This window comes from Pseudophryne corroboree, chromosome 6, assembly GCF_028390025.1.
Source record: "Pseudophryne corroboree isolate aPseCor3 chromosome 6, aPseCor3.hap2, whole genome shotgun sequence".
NCBI classification, from domain to species: Eukaryota; Metazoa; Chordata; class Amphibia; order Anura; family Myobatrachidae; genus Pseudophryne; species Pseudophryne corroboree.
This window is the reverse complement of record NC_086449.1, coordinates 293,246,479-293,266,525: the sequence shown is the minus strand read 5'-3', so window position 1 is coordinate 293,266,525 and position 20,047 is coordinate 293,246,479. Positions and strand designations below refer to the sequence as shown.

The 20,047-nt window shown below is 45.3% G+C and overlaps 1 protein-coding gene across 3 annotated transcripts in view; it reads left to right on the top strand.

Annotated features, from left to right (window-relative positions):
* Positions 1-20,047, top strand: part of NEDD4 (NEDD4 E3 ubiquitin protein ligase) — a 470,501-nt gene that overhangs the window by 202,000 nt on the left and 248,454 nt on the right. For 2 of the 3 annotated variants that reach the window (XM_063926139.1, XM_063926138.1), the window contains 2 exons: positions 10,929-10,967; positions 13,633-13,686. In XM_063926139.1, coding sequence (XP_063782209.1) covers positions 10,929-10,967; positions 13,633-13,686 — 93 coding nt within the window. The remainder of the gene's footprint in view (positions 1-10,928; positions 10,968-13,632; positions 13,687-20,047) is intronic. The other variant, XM_063926140.1, reaches the window with a different exon arrangement.

Genomic DNA, 20,047 nt, shown 5'->3' with positions numbered 1-20,047 from the left:
TAAGACTAAAAAGCATTGGGCTACCAGAAGACCGGCTTCCAAATCAGAAGATAAGCCATCAGCTTGATGGTGCGGTCCTCCACCTGGGGTATCCCAGGGTGGGAGGTAGACGTCTTCAGTTTGCACAGGTCTGGCAGCAATCTACCACAGATGCCTGGGTGCAAGAAGCGGTATCTCACGGTTATGCATTTGCTTTCAAGAAACACCCTCCTCAAAGATTTTTTTGTCCCAGCCCATCTTCAGTGGAAATGAAGGCTAGGGCTTTGCAAGAGGCAGTTCAGAAATTGCTTCAGTCAGGAGTAATCATCCCAGTTCCTCATGTGCAATGAGGACAGGGTTTTTATTCCACCCTGTTTCTAGTCCAGAAGCCAAATGGATCGTACATTTGGGTGCCTCGGGTTTCATATGGAGACTTTATGTTCCATTATTTTGGCCATGAAGCCGGAGGATTTTATGGTATCTCTGGATATACAGGATGATTACCTACATGTTCCTATAGCACTGTCCCATCAGCGCTATCTCAGGTTTGTTATCCTCCAGCAACAATTTCAGTTTCAGGCCCTACCATTTGGACTAGCCACAGCTCCCAGAGAATTCACCAAAATTATGGTGGTGATGGTATCTTATCTCTATCAGCAAGGGATAAGGATTTTTCCACACCTCGATGACTTATTAATCCTGGCACAGTCTCAGAAATTGCTCTAGTGTCATCTGCAACAGACAATAGCTTGTTTGCAGAGACACATTTGGCTCATAAATTGGGCAAAGTCGTCTCTGATTCCGTTACAACAGATGACTCATTTGGGGGCTGTGCTGCATTCAGGACTTCAGAGAGTATTTCTACCTCTGAACAAAATATCCAAAATTCAGTCAAGGATTCAGGAGCTGCTACACAGTCAAAGGGTATCCATTCACATGGCAATGCGTGTGATGGGGTTGATGGTGTCGACATTCGACATGGTGGAGTATGCTCAGTTCCATTCGAGGCCTCTGCAATGTCTGATCCTTTCCAAATGGAATGGCTGTTATCAGACAATAAAAGCGCAGACTATAGTCCTTCCTCTGGGAGTAAGGAGGTCATTAGCCTGGTGGCTACAGACATCCTGTCTGGACAAAGGGAGACCCATTTGGATATCAGATTGAAAAATTCTGACAACGGATGTCAGTCTTCATGGCTGGGGAGCAGTGTCGGGAAGGAGTTGCTTCCAGGGGCAGTGGACCAAGGAAGAAAGTTGCCTGCCAATGAATATATTGGCACCTCGGGCCTTCCATCCTGAAAGCAAGAGGATTCTCACAACAGGTAATTCAAACTATGCTCAGAACAAGGAAACCTTCCTCCGCTCGCATTTATCACCAAATTTGGCAAACCTATTTTCAATGGTGTAGTGACCGGAAATTTGACCCTAGGGCATTCAGAGTTTCCAGAGTCCTGGTATTCCTTCAGACAGGAATGGACAATGGTCTACAAGTGGCTTCCTTGAGAGTGCAAGTGTCAGCATTAACTGTATGGTTCCAAAAGAAAATTGCTAACCTACAGGATGTGCGCACTACAGTGCCTTTGTACTTAGGTTTAGTCCTAAAGGCTCTTCAAGTTTTCCCATTTGAACCACTTAAACGAGTTGGTCTTAAATGGTTAACAGCTAAAGTTCTCTTTCTACTGGCTATTGCTTCAGCTAGAAGAGTGTCAGATTTAGGTGCATTGTTATGTCGCCCTCCTTTTTCTGTTTTTTTTTTTTTTTTTAATCCAGATAGAGCGGTTCTCAAACCAAATCTGTGTATCTTCCTAAGGTGGTGTCTAAGTTCCACCTTAACGAAGAAATTGTAGTTCCCGCCTTCCAGGGGCCGGACCTTTCCATGGGAGATGCATCGTTGGACGTAGTCCGGACCTTAAGGATCTGCGTGGGTTGTACCAGTGCTATCAGAAAGACAGATACTCTCTTTGTTCTCACAAGAGAGGATGGCCTGCTGACAAGCAGACACTGGCGAGATGGCTTCGGATGACCATTTCAGAAGCATACTCTCAAGCTGATCTCCCTGTTTTGGCTAAAGTCTCTGCTCACTCTACTCGTAAGTTAGGTCCGTCATGGGCAACACAACCGTGGTGCTTCTGCAGAACAGATGTGTAAGGCAGCCACAGGGTCTTCCATTAACACATTCATTAGACATTATGCCTTTGATATCTTTGCCTCTCAGGACACTCAATTCGGGCGAAGGATTCTCCTGTCCAGTCAGGAGCGTCCCCACCACTAAATTGCTTTGGGACATCCCAATGTTATCCTGTGGATAACCTGTGGACCCTGCCGGAGAAATATACGTTATGGGAATAACTTACCGTTGATAATGGTATTTCTCCTAAGTCCACAGTATCCACCAGGATCCCACCCTGACGCATCTGATTTGATGATACTTTCACTCACTAACCTCTTCCTTCTTGTATGGAAGGGTGTGCATGTGTGTTCTTCTCGCCTGATTAGGGCTCTCTATGATGCTCCTGCGCTTGAGCTTTGGCAAACAACTGATTTGCATGAGCCAGGAGGCAGGGATATATGGACGGGCCCGGTGCATGTTGGGAGGCCGAAAACTGTGACCGTTTGGTGCAAATCCTCTGTCGCGTCATCATATTCCAATGTTATCCTGTGGAACCTGTGGATTTAGGAGAAATGCCGTTATCAACGGTAAGTTCTTACCATAATTAATATTTTGTCTCATACCGTATGCTACAATGTGAATTTGGGCTCATTCCGTGTGGTATAATGGGAATTTCTGCTCATACCGTGTGGTATAATGTGAATTTTGGCTCATTCCATGTGGCATAATGTGAAAGGGGTCCTACTATTGTGGTGCATAATGTATGGTGTGGTAAACGTCACTGAAGGACACGCCCTCTTTTGAGTGGCCATACCCCCTTTTCCAGAGCACGCGCGCTGAAGGTGCACGCATAATTAGAGCCTTCACTTTTCCATACCCCCACTTCAAAATTTCCACTTTAACCACTGGTTTATAACCTATATACTTGATGGAGTATTCTATCGCTATTTGTAAAGAGAAATTAAAAAAGATAGTAGTTTTGAGACTTGCGTCCCCTTACTTTCCTTCTTCACTGCACTGAAAATACAGTAGCTATTGTGGTTTGTTTTTTCAAAACCAGGAAATAAAAAACTGGTGCTAGTGGTATGTAGTAGTATTTACAACAACAATGTATTGTGTAAATTATGTCGAAGTAGTTAACATATTGAAGCTGAAATAACAGAAGGAGTTATGTGACAGTCACTAGAAAAACATGTTACGCCAAATTAATAAAGTGTGAAACTGAGCAGTTTCACCCTTAATTCATTTGTTTTGTTTTTCTTCTTTTAATTTTGTTGCAATGCAGTGCTCTGTAAAACAGATACTCCTTATTTAATCCCTTCAGTGGTATGCCCTGCAAATCCTCCGGAGTAGCCAGCGCTGTCAGCTACTACTGACTGATTCCCCGGGGACAGCCTTGCAGTGTGCAGAGCACCCGGGAATCAACATACTCCATTATGGAGTTTAGCCCGCCCCCCGTACTCCTACTGGCTGGGGGGCGGCTTAGCTCTAAAATGGCTTATGCTGATTGCGGCTGGGAATCAGCGCTGGGGCTGGTCATCCCCGCGGGCGATCGCCAGTTGATTACCTCGCCCTGCCTCATCACTCACCCCCCCCCCCCCCCTGCACCTTCTCCCCCCCCCTGCTTTCACTTCAATTTAAAAACACACCCCCAGGGTGCGTTTTTAAATTGAAAACCCGCCACTAAAGGGATTAAGGTACACACCGCAACAATTTCACTCAAGAGCTGACTGACTTTGCCATTTTCTGAGAGACGTAATGATCTACATTGTCATGGCAATATCATTTCCCTACATACACGGTCAGATAATCTTGCGTCAAAGGTCGTTTTAGAAAGGGTTGGACAGCAATAGCATAATCACCATTTTTATTTACAGTATTACTTTGTATTGTGATTTAAATACTGCCACCCACATTTAAGTTGTTTTTAAATAAACTATTGGCAGAAATGTTGGACAGATGATTGTAACTTCATACACATTGCAAAATTGCACGGTACCAGCTTGTCCTTATGGAGAAATGTTTTGCAACAGGTCCGTTCCAATCATTCGATGCAATAATTTTGGAATGGTAATTGGCAGAGCCGGACCTAACCAATATGATGCCCTAGGCAAGATTTTGGCTGGTGCACCCTAGCACCGCCACTTGTTCCACCTCTGACCCTGCACCCCTTTCCAAGCACCATCACCCCTCAGTCATAGCCGTAACATAGTGCCCCTTACACATATGCCGCACATTACTAATGTCCTTATACACATGACACACTTAGTGACCCTTACACATATGCCACACATTATTAAAGCATTTATACACATGACACACATAATGCCCCTTACACATATGCCGAACACTACTGCACAACCAACCCACCCGCACACAGCACTCACATGGCCGCTGCCACTGTGCCCTCTGCCTCTGCTTGGATACAGATGTGTCCTCAATACGCCATGCAGCAGGAGATGCCTGGCGTGAGTTAGCTGGCAGCTCTGCTACTATCAGGTGCCTTTTTTGTCAAAAAATTATCTTATTTGCATTACTATGTTGCTAGAATGCACAAGCAGCTTCTGCTGATTAAAATGAAATGCGGCATGCCTATATTCTGTGTGCGACTGGAGCTGTATCTGCATTTCCTCTGATTTCCAGGAATACACTGTAACGTAGCATTTCGTATGCAGATACAGCTGCAGTCACACCCAGAATATAGGCATGCCACATATCATTTTAATCAGCAGAAGCTGCTTGTGCCCCTAGGCATGCCACAAGCCCTAGGCATTTGCCTAGTTTGCCTATGCCTAAGGCCGGCTCTGGTAATTGGTCCTGTAGAGTAGCTGTTAAGATTTCTGCTACTAGATCTAACAGCCTCATTTAAACATAACACTTTGCAAATGTTTGTAAATATCAGTTGAGGAATTTCAATTAATTTCAAGAGTGTACCTATATTAAGAGCTTATTTGACAGGTGTTTTTTAGCCCCATTTGGAAAAATACGGAATTATATTTTTGAAAACATTCATCGACTTTGTTTCTTGTTAAAGAAAAAATAAAAAACACTCCAATTTAAAATAAACAAAAAATGTAAGCAAAGTTAATTTTTTTTGCTATTTTTGAGTTTTTAAAGGCCGTACATGAAAGTTAAAAAAACAAAACAAAAAAAAAACACATGCACAGAATACTAAAATACATTTTTCTCTATCGTCCTAAGTGGATGCTGGGGTTCCTGAAAGGACCATGGGGGGGATAGCGGCTCCGCAGGAGACAGGGCACAAAAAAGTAAAGCTTTTACCAGATCAGGTGGTGTGCACTGGCTCCTCCCCCTATGACCCTCCTCCAGACTCCAGTTAGATTTTGTGCCCGAACGAGAAGGGTGCAATCTAGGTGGCTCTCCTAAAGAGCTGCTTAGAGAAAGTTTAGCTTAGGTTTTTTACTTTACAGTGAGTCCTGCTGGCAACAGGATCACTGCAACGAGGGACTTAGGGGAGAAGTAGTGAACTCACCTGCGTGCAGAGTGGATTTGCTGCTTGGCTACTGGACACTAGCTCCAGAGGGACGATCACAGGTACAGCCTGGATGGTCACCGGAGCCGCGCCGCCGGCCCCCTTGCAGACGCTGAAGAGAGAAGAGGTCCAAAATCGGCGGCTGAAGACTCCTGAGTCTTCATAAAGGTAGCGCACAGCACTGCAGCTGTGCGCCATTTTCCTCTCAGCACACTTCACACAACAGTCACTGAGGGTGCAGAGCGCTGGGGGGGGCGCTCTGAGAGGCAAATAAAAACCTTATTAGAGGCAAAAAATACCTCACATATAGCCCACAGAGGCTATATGGAGATATTTAACCCCTGCCTAACTTCAAAAATAGCGGGAGACGAGCCCGCCGAAAAAGGGGCGGGGCCTATCTCCTCAGCACACAGCGCCATTTTCTCTCACAGAAAAGCTGGAGAGAAGGCTCCCAGGCTCTCCCCTGCACTGCACTACAGAAACAGGGTTAAAACAGAGAGGGGGGGCACTGATTTTGGCGATATTGTATATATATAAAAGATGCTATAAGGGAGAAACACTTATATAAGGTTGTCCCTATATAATTATAGCGTTTTTGGTGTGTGCTGGCAGACTCTCCCTCTGTCTCCCCAAAGGGCTAGTGGGTCCTGTCCTCTGTCAGAGCATTCCCGGTGTGTGTGCTGTGTGTCGGTACGTGTGTGTCGACATGTATGAGGACGATGTTGGTGAGGAGGCGGAGAAATTGCCTGTAATGGTGATGTCACTCTCTAGGGAGTCGACACCGGAATGGATGGCTTATTTAGAGAATTACGTGAGAATGTCAACACGCTGCAAGGTCGGTTGACGACATGAGACGGCCGACAATCTATTAGGACCGGTCCAGGCGTCTCAGAAACACCGTCAGGGGTTTTTAAAAAAAAAAACGCCCATTTACCTCAGTCGGTCGACACAGACACAGACACGGACACTGAATACAGTGTCGACGGTGAATAAACAAACGTATTTCTCATTAGGGCCACACGTTAAGGGCAATGAAGGAGGTGTTACGTGTTTCTGATACTACAAGTACCACAAGAAAGGGTATTATGTGGGAGTGAAAAAACTACCTGTAGTTTTTCCTGAATCAGATAAAATAAAATGAAGTGTGTGATGATGCGTAGGGTTACCCCGATAGCAAATATTGGCGTTATACCCTTTCCCGCCAGAAATTAGGGTACGTTGGGAAACACCCCTTAGGGTGATAAGGCGCTCACACGCTTATCAAGTGGCGTTACCGTCTCCAGATACGGCCGCCCTCAAGGAGCCAGCTGATAGGAAGCTGGAAAAATATCCTAAAAAGTATATACACACATACGGTGGTTATACTGCGACCAGCGATCGCCATCAGCCTGGAGATGCAGTGCTGGGTTGGCTTGGTCGGATTCCCTGACTAAAAATATTTTATTCATGTACAGCATTTAATAGGATGCATTCTATATATATGTATGTGAGATGCACAGAGGGATATTTGCTCTCTGGCATCAAGATAAGTGCGTTGTCCATATCTCCCAGAAGATGTCAGGGACACGACAGTGGTCAGGTGATACAGATCCCATACGGCAGATGGAAGTATTGCTGTATAAAGGGAAGGAGTTATTTGGGGGTCGGTCCATCGGACCTGGGGACCACAGCAACAGCTGGGAAATCCAACCTTTTTTACCCCAAGTTACATCTCAGCTAAAAAAGACACCGTCTTTTCAGCCTCAATCTTTCCTTTCCCATGAGGGCATGCAGGCAAAAGGCCAGTCATATCTGCCCAGACATAGAGGTAAGGGAAGTAGACTGCAGCAGGCAGCCCTTTCCCAGGAAAAGAAGCCCTCCACCGCGTCTGCCAAGTCCTCAGCATGACGCTGGGGCCGTGCAAGCGGACTCAAGGTGGGGGGGTAGTCTCAAGAGTCTCAGGGCGCAGTGGGATCACTCGCAAGTTGACCCCTAGATCGTACGAGTATTATCCCAGGGGTAAAGATTGGAGAGTCGAGACATCTTCTCCTCGCAGGTTCCTGAAGTCTGCTTTACCAACGGCTCCCTCCGACAGGGAGGCAGCATTGGAAACAATTCACAAGCTGTATATCCAGCAGGTGATAATCAAAGTACCCATCCTACGACAAGGAAAAGGGTATTATTTTTCCACACTATATTGTGGTACTGAAGCCAGACGGCTTGGTGACATATAGTCTAAATCTAAAATGTTTTGAACACTTACATAAAAGGTTCAAATCGAGATAAAGTCACTCAGAGCAGTGATAGCGAACCGGAAAAAAGGGGACTATATGGTGTCCCTGGACATCAAGGATTACCTCCATGTCCAAATTTTGTCCTTCTCATCAAGGGTACCTCTGGTTCGTGGTACAGAACTGTCAATATCAGTTTCAGACAATGCCGTTTGAATTATCCACGGCACCCCGGGCCTTTTTACCAAGGTAATGGCCGAAAAGATGTTTCTTCAAAGAAAAAAGGCATCTAAATTATCCCTTACTTGCACGACCTAAAAAGGGCAAGTTCCAGAGAACAGTTGGAGGTCGGAAGAGCACTATCTAAAGTAGTTCTTCGACGGCACGACTGGATTCTAAATATTCCAAGAATCGCAGCTGTTTTCCGACGATACGTCTGCTGTTCCTAGGGATGATTCTGGACACGGTTCAGAAAAAGGTTTTTCTTCCCGAGGAAAAAGCCAAGGAGTTATCCGACCTGTCAGGAACCTCCTAAAACCAGGAAAGGTGTCTGTACATCAATGCACAAGAGTCCTGGGAAAAATGGTGGCTTTTTACGAAGCAATTCCATTCGGCAGATTCCATGCAAGAATTTTCCAAAGGGATCTGTTGGACAAATGGTCAGGGTCGCATCCTCAGATGCACCTGCGAATAACCCTGTCGCCAAGGACAAGGGTATATCTTCTGTGGTGGTTGCAAAAGGCTCATCTATTGGAGGGCCGCAGATTCGGCATACAGGATTTGATCCTGGTGACCACGGACGCCAGCCTGAGAGGTTGGGGAGCAGTCACACAAGGAAGAAACTTCCAGGGGGTATGGACGAACCTGGAAAAGTCTCTTCACATAAACATTCTGGTACTAAGAGCAATCTAAAATGCTCTAAGCCAGGCGGAACCACTCCTGCAAGGAAAACCGGTGTTGATTCAGTCGGACAACATCACGGCGGTCGCCCATGTAAACAGACAGGGCGGCACAAGAAGCAGGAGTGCAATGGCAGAAGCTACCAAGATTCTTCGCTGGGCGGAGAATCACGTAATAGCACTGTCAGCAGTGTTCTTCCCGGGCGTGGACAACTGGGAAGCAGACTTCCTCAGCAGACACGATATTCACCCGGGAGAGGGGGGTCTTCATCCAGAAGTCTTCCACATGCTAGTAAACTGTTGGGAAAGACCAATGGTAGACATGATGGCGTCTCGCCTCAACAAGAAACTGGACAAGTATTGCGCCAGGTCAAGAGATCCACAGGCAATAGCTGTGGACGCACTGGTAACACCTTGGGTGTACAAATCAGTATATGTGTTTCCTCCTCTGCCTCTCATACCAAAGGTATTGAAGATTATACGGTGAGGAGGAGTAAGAACAATACTAGTGGCTCCGGATTGGCCAAGAAGGACTTGGTACCCGGAACTTCAAGAGTTGGTCACGGACGACCCGTGCCCTCTGCTTCTGAGAAGGGACCTGCTACAACAGGGTCCCTGTCTCTTTCAAGACTTACCGCGGCTGCGTTTGACGGCATGGCGGTTGAACGCCAGATCCTAAAAGGGAAAGGCATTCCAGAAGAAGTCATTCCTACCTTGATTAAGGCAAGGAAGGAAGTCACCGCGAAACATTATCACCGCATTTGGCGAAAATATGTCGCGTGGTGCGAGGATCGGAGTGTTCCGACGGAGGAATTTCAACTGGGTCGTTTCCTACATTTCCTACAATCAGGATTGTCTATGGGTCTCAAATTGAGATCTATTAAGGTTCAAATTTCGGCCCTGTCAATATTCTTCCAAAAAGAATTGGCCTCAGTTCCTGAGGTACAGACTTTTGTTAAAGGAGTACTGCATATACAGCCTCCTGTGGTGCCTCCGGTGGCACCGTGGGATCTAAATGTAGTTTTAGATTTCCTCAAATCCCATTGGTTTGAACCATTGAAAAAGGTGGATTTTAAATATCTCACATGGAAAGTGACTATGTTACTGGCCCTGGCTTCCGCCAGGAGAGTATCTGAATTGGCGGCTTTATCTTATAAAAGCCCTTATCTAATCTTCCATTCGGATAGGGCAGAACTGAGGACTCGTCCGCATTTTCTCCCTAAGGTGGTATCAGCGTTTCACCTGAACCAACCTATTGTGGTGCCTGCGGCCACTGGCGACTTGGAGGACTCCAAGTTGTTGGACGTTGTCAGAGCCTTAAAAAATATACATTTCAAGGACGGCTGAAGTCAGAAAATCTGACTCGCTGTTGATACTATATGCACCCAACAAGTTGGGTGCCCCTGCTTCTAAGCAGACGATTGCTCGTTGGATTTGTAACACAATTCAACTTGCTCATTCTGTGGCAGGCCTGCCACAGCCTAAATCTGTTAAGGCCCATTCCACAAGGAAGGTGGGCTCATCTTGGGCGGCTGCCCGAGGGGTCTCGGCATTACAATTCTGCCGAGCAGCTACGTGGTCGGGGGAAAACACGTTTGTAAAATTCTACAAATTTGATACCCTGGCAAAAGAGGACTTGGAATTCTCTCATTCGGTGCTGCAGAGTCATCCGCACTCTCCCGCCCGTTTGGGAGCTTTGGTATAATCCCCATGGTCCTTTCAGGAACCCCAGCATCCACTTAGGACGATAGAGAAAATAAGAATTTACTTACCGATAATTCTATTTCTCGGAGTCCGTAGTGGATGCTGGGCGCCCATCCCAAGTGCGGATTATCTGCAATACTGTACATAGTTATTGTTAACAAATTCGGGTTATATTGTTAAGGAGCCATCTTTAAGAGGCTCTTTCTGTTATCATACTGTTAACTGGGTTTAGATCACAAGTTGTACGGTGTGATTGGTGTGGCTGGTATGAGTCTTACCCGGGATTCAAATTGCCTCCCTTATTGTGTACGCTCGTCCGGGCACAGTACCTAACTGGAGTCTGGAGGAGGGTCATAGGGGGAGGAGCCAGTGCACACCACCTGATCTGGTAAAAGCTTTACTTTTTTGTGCCCTGTCTCCTGCGGAGCCGCTATCCCCCCCATGGTCCTTTCAGGAACCCCAGCATCCACTACGGACTCCGAGAAATAGAATTATCGGTAAGTAAATTCTTATTTTTTTTCTTCATTTTTTCAGACCTTGAATCCAAAATGGAATGAGGAAATATTACTCAGAGTAAGTAATGACTTGGATATTTGCAAAATATAAACATTATTTTTGTTTACTACTATAGATGTCAAAGGAGGGCTATCAGCAGCAAGAGGCACTATTTAGTCAGACTTTTAATTGGGGACACATACAAAGCTGAAAAGGGTGATATATATTTTGCTACAATCTAATAAACACCACATTTAAAAAACAAAACAAAAACACATAAGTTACAATGTCAGTGAAGTTACCAAACAAGTCACAAAAAAGGGAATACACTACTAGGCTATGAGCACATTGACAAAGGAGATTCCATTACAATCCTGAAACATGGTGAGGCATTATACTAAAATTACAAGTACAATACACATATAGAAATAGTATTAATAACAGAAGATTCTAAGATCAGAAATTAGTAATATTGTATTATCTTCATAATTGCATGACTTATGCATAATTTAAATATGATTTCAAAATATGTGGCTAGACCCAAACTATGCAGTGCATCCAATATGGCCAAAGGATGTTTCTGACTAAAATATTTTCTGCTGTGGGGTACACTGGGCTCCACAAGGATTGGACAATGGGGTGTAGAATAGGATCTTGATCCGAGGCACCAACAGGCTCAAAGCTTTGACTGTTCCCAGAATGCACAGCGCCACCTCCTGTATCACCCCGCCTCCCAGCACAGGAGCTCAGTTTTGTAAGTTGGTGCTGCAGTAAGCAGGCACTTAGCAGAGGGGTTGCTCCAAGCAGCCCTAAGAAAAACTTTTTATGAGGTAAAAAGTGAAGACTTCAAGGGCAGCAGCGGTGGTAAATGTCTTGTGACATTCACTGCTGCAGCTCCAGCTCTCCCCAGTGGCGCTGGTTGCCGGGTACCTACAGCGGAGGCTCCGGTTTTCTTCACTTTAGACACACACGGCTGGGGCTCTCCAGGATTGCGTGGCCGTGCTTCGTGAGGTGGTAAGTGGGAGGCGGGCCGCGCGCGCTGGCGGTGGACACTGTGGCAGTACAGGCGATCCCACTAGATCACCAGGGCATGGACGCAGGTCAGGTTTTCTCTCTAAACCAATTCTTATATCGCCCACAGTACCGGTGGTTTTGCCAGCAGAGGGGATAAGGCTTAGACCTGAAGCCCCTCCCCCAGCCCCAGGGCGCCATTTCTAGCAAGTGTTCCCGCCCTGGAGCTGCATATCTGTCTTTTCCTCACTCCCTGTCAGTGTCTGCGGCGCCATTATCCCTCAGCTCACTGTTCCTGGGACTGCTTGGGCAAATCCTCCTATGTAAAGCCGCCTGGTTGTCAGCGCTGTGCCTTTACATGACACTTAAGTATTCTACCTGCCTTTTTAGACAGTGATAGTTAAGAAAGAGTGCATTTAGTCAGAGTTTTATAGTACAATTACCCTGTGATATACATCCAGCTCTTACTGTGTACTTTTATATCTATTGTTATATAGCTGTATAAGCTAGTCCAGTGCAGTATTATTGTCAGTAATAACCTCTGCATTGTACAAACTGTGACTATTTGTGTGTGCATTTGATAGCTGAGTGGTGTCCATTTCGTGTCTTTCACTCATCTTGCTATCCCTATATTCCATAACCTGAGGGGGCTTGGTGTGTCAGGTGTTATCTAATATAGGATTTTCACAAAGATATACTGTATTACGTATTTTTCTTTGTGATTCAGTCACCATATCTCTCATTTATCTCTGCTAGTGCTGACTACACTGCGCAGGGGTTTGGGTTTAGAGGTATAGTGCTGCTGATAATTGTACTCTGTTACCTCATGCTGCAAGTTATATCATGTCTGCTTCTGAGGGTAACGGTTCTGGGGCTGAACACACTGCTGGTGTTGCTGAAGCCACAGACAAATATGAGGAGAATATAGCAGCTGTGGGCTCTGGTTCTGGGGGCTCCTTGCCTCCCAGTGGGACTGTGGCAGCGGAGGCACATACTGACCCACCGTGGGCCGCTTTTTCCACACTTCTGCATATGCTAGTTCATAAACTAACACCCCCTATGGGACCTCCAATGCCGGTTCAACCGTATGTGGTCCCTGCAGCTAACCCGCCGTGGGCGGACGATTTATCTGCTCAAGAGTGTGGTGTATGTGGCTACTAACCGTTGTCGTCTCTTTTCCTGCTACTGCATTGGGCTGGTTAACTAAAAACTGAGCTCCTGTGCTGGGAGGCTGGGTGATATAGGAGGCGGCGCTGTGCATTCTGGGAACAGTCAAAGCTTTGAGCATGTTGGTGCCTTGGATCAAGATCCTATTCTACACCCCATTGTCCAATCCTTGTGGAGCCCAGTGTACCTCACAGAAAGAGTTCTAACAAAGGTAAGTTATTACCATAAAACTCGTTTTTGCACAGAAGACTGGGCATCAATTCCAAAAGCAGGAAGACAAAGATTTCTAACTATCTATAGGGGCCGCTTAGGTGTCCTTTCTGCCAAAGGTTGTGTTATGGGGTACTAATTGACATGGTGCCCAAACTTCACTTTCTGCTTTGTTTATGCTATTAGCATTGCTGAAAACATTGACCCCAGTACAGATTATGTAAGCTTCTATTCACTGAACCAAGTTTCACAGAAACTTAGTCACAAGTGCCAAAACATTCTCCTACAACAGTATATGTTTAGCTAACCTATTATGTGATGTATTCTTATTTCTGGACCTTATTTTCTTTTCCAGGTGTATCCACAAAAGCACAGGCTCCTGTTTGAAGTATTTGATGAAAACCGTTTAGTATGTATTTTTACAAATTGGGTTTAGCCTAACTAATTAATCTAGCAGATTCCTATGTTTTGGTTGTTTTATCATTTTCTCCTTATATAATTATTTAATTGAAAACTTACCAATATTTGCAACCTGAGTTCAAATCCCCCTCCTGTTTTTAACTATGTTTGACTGATTTTGTAATTAGTGGGTTGAGAGAAATGTTTAGAATTTTTTTATTAGTTAGTACAAAAAGTTTAACTTCATTTTTTTAATGGAAAAAGTCTTCTAGCTCAGTGTTGTTCTCTCAGATCTTGCGAAATTATTGCAACTTTTAATGTGTTTGGACAAAATGGCTTTGTATCTAGTGAACCGTGCTATTTTGTTAGCTGGAGGGTCCAGTATATTGGGAGTGTGAAAGATACATTGATCTTACCTTTTTAATGCATAGTGCTAACATTTATGGAACAGGAATTCCTCTATGTTCTCCTCTGGAGAACATTGAGGTATTTGTCTTTCACATTTTTTTTTTTAAGGAAAAAGAATATATTAAGAAATGATTGGTTTTCTTTTAATGAAGTTTTGTATATTTTAAATAGCAATCGTGGTTGTTTTAAATAGCAATCTATGCTGTTTGGCAGTCGTAATGTTACCAGACTGGATTTATGTATATTATTCACAAATCCATTGCCTAATGGAATATCTTTAGTTTAAAACATTCAAGTTACAGCATCACCTCCATTTATTCCCTCTTCCACCATTTTTCTTCTTCTTCCTGATTGCTCCAGTGTCAGCACTTAATGGTGTGTTTGTTTTAAATACGTTGCCATAGAGTCAGCAGCTGTGGTTCCAGTAGGAGCATGATTGATTGCCGACACACAGATGTCTGCTTTGAAATCTGTCTTTTAACTATGAATGTCCTGTGGCTGAACGGATTGGTTGCCCTGACATACTGGACACTGGGTTGTCTTGACTATTAATTGTCATTTGTTTTTGTTTTTTTCATTTTTCAATTGTTCACATTGCAAACATGCTCTCACTATTTGTATGCCTTGTTAAACTTTCCAATATTAGTTTTAAGAGCTCAGATATGGTCATGGAATTGAATAGCTTTAAATGTTTTCTTTCATAACCGTTGTAATAGATTTTTAATGCATGCTTTGGGGGAAAGGTCATCGACCCAACATACCTTTTCCTTAACACGGTCTTCTCATCCACCCTTAGTCCTAAGGAAATTTGATCAGCTAATGCTGGGCAATAGCTGCAGTATGTGGCTTGGTAATGAATCTGTCAAAATCAAAAGGGCAATTATTGGTAATTTTGATCGATCCTTTATGGAGATTTCTTTATTGACCTCACTAAAGTCCTTGGGGTAAATTTACGAAGATGGGAGTTCTATTTAAGATCGGATGTTGCCCATAGCACGACGGGTATTATCTTCTAGAAGGTGCTAGATAAATGAGAAGTAGAATCTGATTGGTTGCTCTGGGCAACTTCCCATCTTAAATAGAACTCCCATCTTAGTAAATTTACCCCCTTGTGAGGCCAAAAGCAAATGGGACACTCAGCTAGAGCAGATGGGTCATATCCAGCTTGGCTGCCCACTTGTGGCTACATGGCACTGTGATTCTGTGCAGAGTTATCTCAGATTGTTGTGTTGTCGGTTTAAGGCCAAATGCTTTTTTCCATTATCTGTGTGAAAAAGGAATGTCTGCTTTTGAAAGCTATCTAGTTAAAGTTGTCTCTGTACCTGCCTGAAAAGGGCAGGCATTATTGACAACCATTAAAATGTGCTAGCTGTATTTGCAAAAGCCATGTACTCTAGGTGCTTTTGTTTTATACCATTTGGGACCTCAGTATTTTTAAAGTGTTCGATATCACACTTCACCTAACACCAGTAAATGAAACTGTAGTCTTAATTCTAATAGTTATCGTACTTTTATAGTATTCATGCAATGTGACAGGATGGTCTTATTCTGCCAGTCTGTCAGTGGTGGGATTCGTACTGTCAATAACCTTTCTCACTGACCACCATTACTGGTGCCACTGGGCACTGAATGATTTAGTAAGTTACGTGCCCCCCAGTGGTGCCGCCAGTTGTAGTAAAATAGTCACTGTCACCATTAGGGAACCTTGACACTTAAACCTTTTGTTTCCATGTGGTGTTTGTAGCTATTGCAGCATTTCTTTGCTGGTGTATTTGGGTGCTCTTGACAGCTTACTCTTGGTAAGGGGTAATATTCATGTGACCGCCGGTCAGCTGACCGACAGTCACATGACCTCCTCCACCAGCCCGACGGGTCACTATCCCGATGGTCGGCATGCCGACCAACAGGGACTATTTCCACGACACCCATAGAGTGGGAATAGAACCCGTGGCGAGCGCAGCGAGCCCGCAAGGGGCTTGCTGCACTCGCCCCTCCCCGCCGGGATCCCGGCGTCGGTATGCTGCCGGTATCCCGGCGTCGGTAAGCTGCAGTACTACACCCTTGGTAAGGACTATGTGATAGCAGGCAGAGCATTGTCGTCAATTTAGGATATTTGGATGGAACTTGAGAGTACTAACAATTACCTGTAGGTCACAGGATTTCATTAGCTATATGTGTCTTGCAGATATATAACAGAAGAACAGTAATATTTAATACTCAATAAAGCTGTTAAACCTACAAATCACTGAAAAGTAGTGATACACTGACATTTTACTGCCCTTTATATAGAGTCTACACATATTAGTGGTGGATAATCCAAACAATTGACATTTACACCAGTAAATGCTGAATCACTGACCCTACATGTGAATTAGCCTGAACTCTGTTCATGCTTCACATTGTACTCTGTGGTAGTGCTGTGGGGAATGGGTTCTCTTAATCCATGTTAGGGTGCACGCACTTACTGTGCTCCAAGCACTGCCTTCTCACTTTCCCTGCACTCCATAGCACTGAAGGCACCCCAATACTGCCTGCACCGACTGGTCGTTGAACAACCAGGGATGGGTAAACTTCCAGCAACACAACACACGTTTTAATGAGATTTGGAATAACAGAACATGCACTGCATCTATACAAACTATAGAGAGAATTTGGAGGAAGCCCAGACCCTCTTTAGGTGTTGCAGCCGATGGCTGGGGCACGCCCCCATTACTGAAGTCAAGGGGGCTGTACTGTCCCCACTAGTGATGCTGGCGGTGACGCGTCCTCTCCCTGGCAGGCCATGCCCCCTTTTCGTGCACACACGAATGCACTGCCCCGCCACCACTGCGCCCTGCCCTGCCTTCATCCTAGTGGGAACACTATTTGTACAATGTAATAATATTGTCATTCACTCTGACCCAGTGGAGCTTACAAAGTATATTCCCTATCACATGTAGACACCGGTGTTCTTCCCATGCTTTATATCTTGGACGGTCTGCCCGGCAAAATTCCCTTGCTGCCCGACACTGTTGATACAGCCGAATTGACTTTTCATTTATAGACACTTCAGTTCAGAGTGATTTATTGGGTGCTTCACACTGCCAGGTGGCGTTAGACTGGATGGCAGAGCAGATCCAACCCTAGTATAAAAGGAAGGGCTGGGTTGCTGGCGGGAACAATAGTCGTGAACCGTAAAGATAAAGCATATGCTTGAGTCCACTATCTCCGTTTCAGCAGCCATGTTTGTTACTGAGCCCTTTTGTGTAGCCAGCAAGTGGGGCTGGCTACCTGTGTCCAAAAAGTAAGTGGAGCAGTAATCTGGCTGCCGATTAAAAAAAAAAAAAAAAAAAAAAAAAATATATATATATATATCTTTTGTCCAAAAAGCCATTGGGCAGTAACTGGGCCACTGTTAAATTATATCTATGTTCAGCCAGCTGCTACCCATACACCTAAAGATTTATTGCCAGATCTGGCTGGTTGGATTCAAAATCTGGTAATGGATGAGCGCAAATGACAATTTACCATTTGCTCCTAAATGCTGTAAAACTGCCAAAAATGGTCCAGCAGACAAATTGGTTAAATCCATTTGATTTAACCAACGTGTCTGAACGATTGACGGATCTCACAATCAATTTGACGAAGGGGCACAAACGAAGCGGTTCATACACACTAAACAACCATCGTATATCTGTTCAGAGATTATTGGGCAATTAACCTTTTACTTTGTATACACTAAGATGACAGATCAGCAGTCCGCAGTAAGTGTGTACATACACACTTACCAGGCCTCAGCCCGATATATCGCCCGGTGTGTACCCAGCTTAGCTATTGTACAGTCTTCGGTTGTCCGCACACACTGGCAGACGTGAAGATATATCTGCTAGATATATTGTACAGCAGGGATGACCTGATGTGTGTGTGTGTGTGTGTGTGTGTGTGTGTGAACAACTGTCATTGTATAAACAACCACCTTCTCTTACTAGTGCCCATGGAGCTGCTGAGGTGCCTTATAGTTAGTAACCATTAACAATCTCGTAAGACAACTGTACTTCTGTTTTCAAAATTCCCCCATTAGAATGTCTGGTTTAACTGAAATCTAAAATATACTGAACAGTCCTCAGATTAACCTTTAAGTGGCTAGTGACACTAATACCCCTTTCACATCGCACAAATAACCCGGTATCGACACGGCATATTGCCGTGTCGACACGGGTCAGTGTGTGATGTGAAAGCACTTTCGGCGAATTAGCGGGTCGCCTGACCCGGTAATTCAACTCGGTATAAAAGAAGGATTATACCCGGGTTGAATACCGGGTCAGGCGCAGTGTGAATGGGAGCCGCGTCGATGGGACACGGTTCCCATTCACAGCATAGAGAGAGGCGGCGCAGGAGATGAGCTCATCTCCCAGCGCCGCCTCCGCCCCTGCTGCTGCTGCGCCCCCCCGCTGCTATGGCAACCAACCCGGTATATTGCCTGGTCGGAAAGCCATCAAAGGAGACCAAATGCCGGATCCCACCCGGTAAGGACACGTTTCTCTTAGCGGGTGGGATCCGGCATTTGCGATGTGAAAGCGGTATAAGTGGCTGTCTCTTGGTAATCCTTGCTGAGTGTCATTGCTGCACTGGAAAGAGAGGCCACTGAACAAAATGACATCATGCCTGAAGGTTTAAGCAAATGTAATTAAGAACATACAATTTCGTAGCTTAACATATGGACTTTCAGATGTGCTGCCTCCTTTGTCTTGACAAAGGCAAGCTGTTAGTGTTAACTAATATAGACCCTATCTTAGAAACTACAAACCTATACATTATGTACTTGCAACCAGGGGCGGATCCAGAAGAAAATGATAGGGGGGGCACCATGGAAGGGGCAAGTACATTTGCGTGCGGCTTCGGTGCATGTGAGGTGGCACTTCTTATACAATGCCCACAGTTGTAGCGCTCATTATGCAATCTCCACTGTACTGGTAGTGCCCCTTATATAGACCCCATAGTAGTGGTGCCCCTTATGCAATGTTCGTATTGCCCCCAGTAGTAATGTTGCCTGTAGTAATGACCCCAGTCATTTAGCGCCCTAGTAGTTATGCCCCTGCAGTTATGACCCCAGTAGTTTACCCCCGCCCCCTTTAGTTTAGCCTCCCAGTGGTAATGTCCCCAGTAGTTTGCCTGCTTGTAGTTTAGCCACCAGTAGTAATGCCACCCTGTAGTTTGCCCCATTATAGTTTAGCCCCTGTAGTTATGCCCCCCTTGTAGTTTAGCCCCCAGTAGTAATGCCCCCAGTAGTTTGGCCCCCAGTAGTAATGCCCCCAGTAGTTTGGCCCCTGTAGTTATCCCCCAGTAGTTTGGCCCCTGTAGTTATGCCCCCAGTTATTTGGCCCCCAAGTAGTAATCCCCCTGTAGTTGAGCAGCCAGTAGTAATGCCGCTGTAGTTACGCCGCCAGTAGTAATGCCCTCCTGTAGTATGCCCCCAGTAGTTAGCCCCTTTGTAGTTGACCCCCAATAATAATGTCCCCCAGTAGTTTGCCCCCAGTAGATTCCCCCCAGTAATTATGCCCCCTAGGAGTTTGCCCCCAGTAATAATGCCCCCTAGGAGTTAGCCACCAATAGATGAGCCCCCAGTAGTAATGCCCCCAGTAGATGACCCCCAGTAATAATACCCCCAGTAGATGGCCCCCAGTAAAAATATCCCCCAGTAGCTGCCCCCAGTAGTAATGCCCCCAATAGATGACCCCCCAGTAATGATGCCCCCCAGTAATGATGCCCCCCAGTAATGATGCCCCCCAGTAATGATGCCCCCCAGTAATGATGCCCCCCAGTAATAATGCCCCCAGTAGTAATGCCCCTTGTTGATGCCTTCCCCAGTAGTAATGTTCCCCCGTAGTTTTCCCCCAGTAGATGCCCCTGCTGCATTAAGGAAGAAAAAACCATCATACTTACCGAGCCCCGTTTCCGCTTCCAGACCGCTGCAGTCGTCCTCT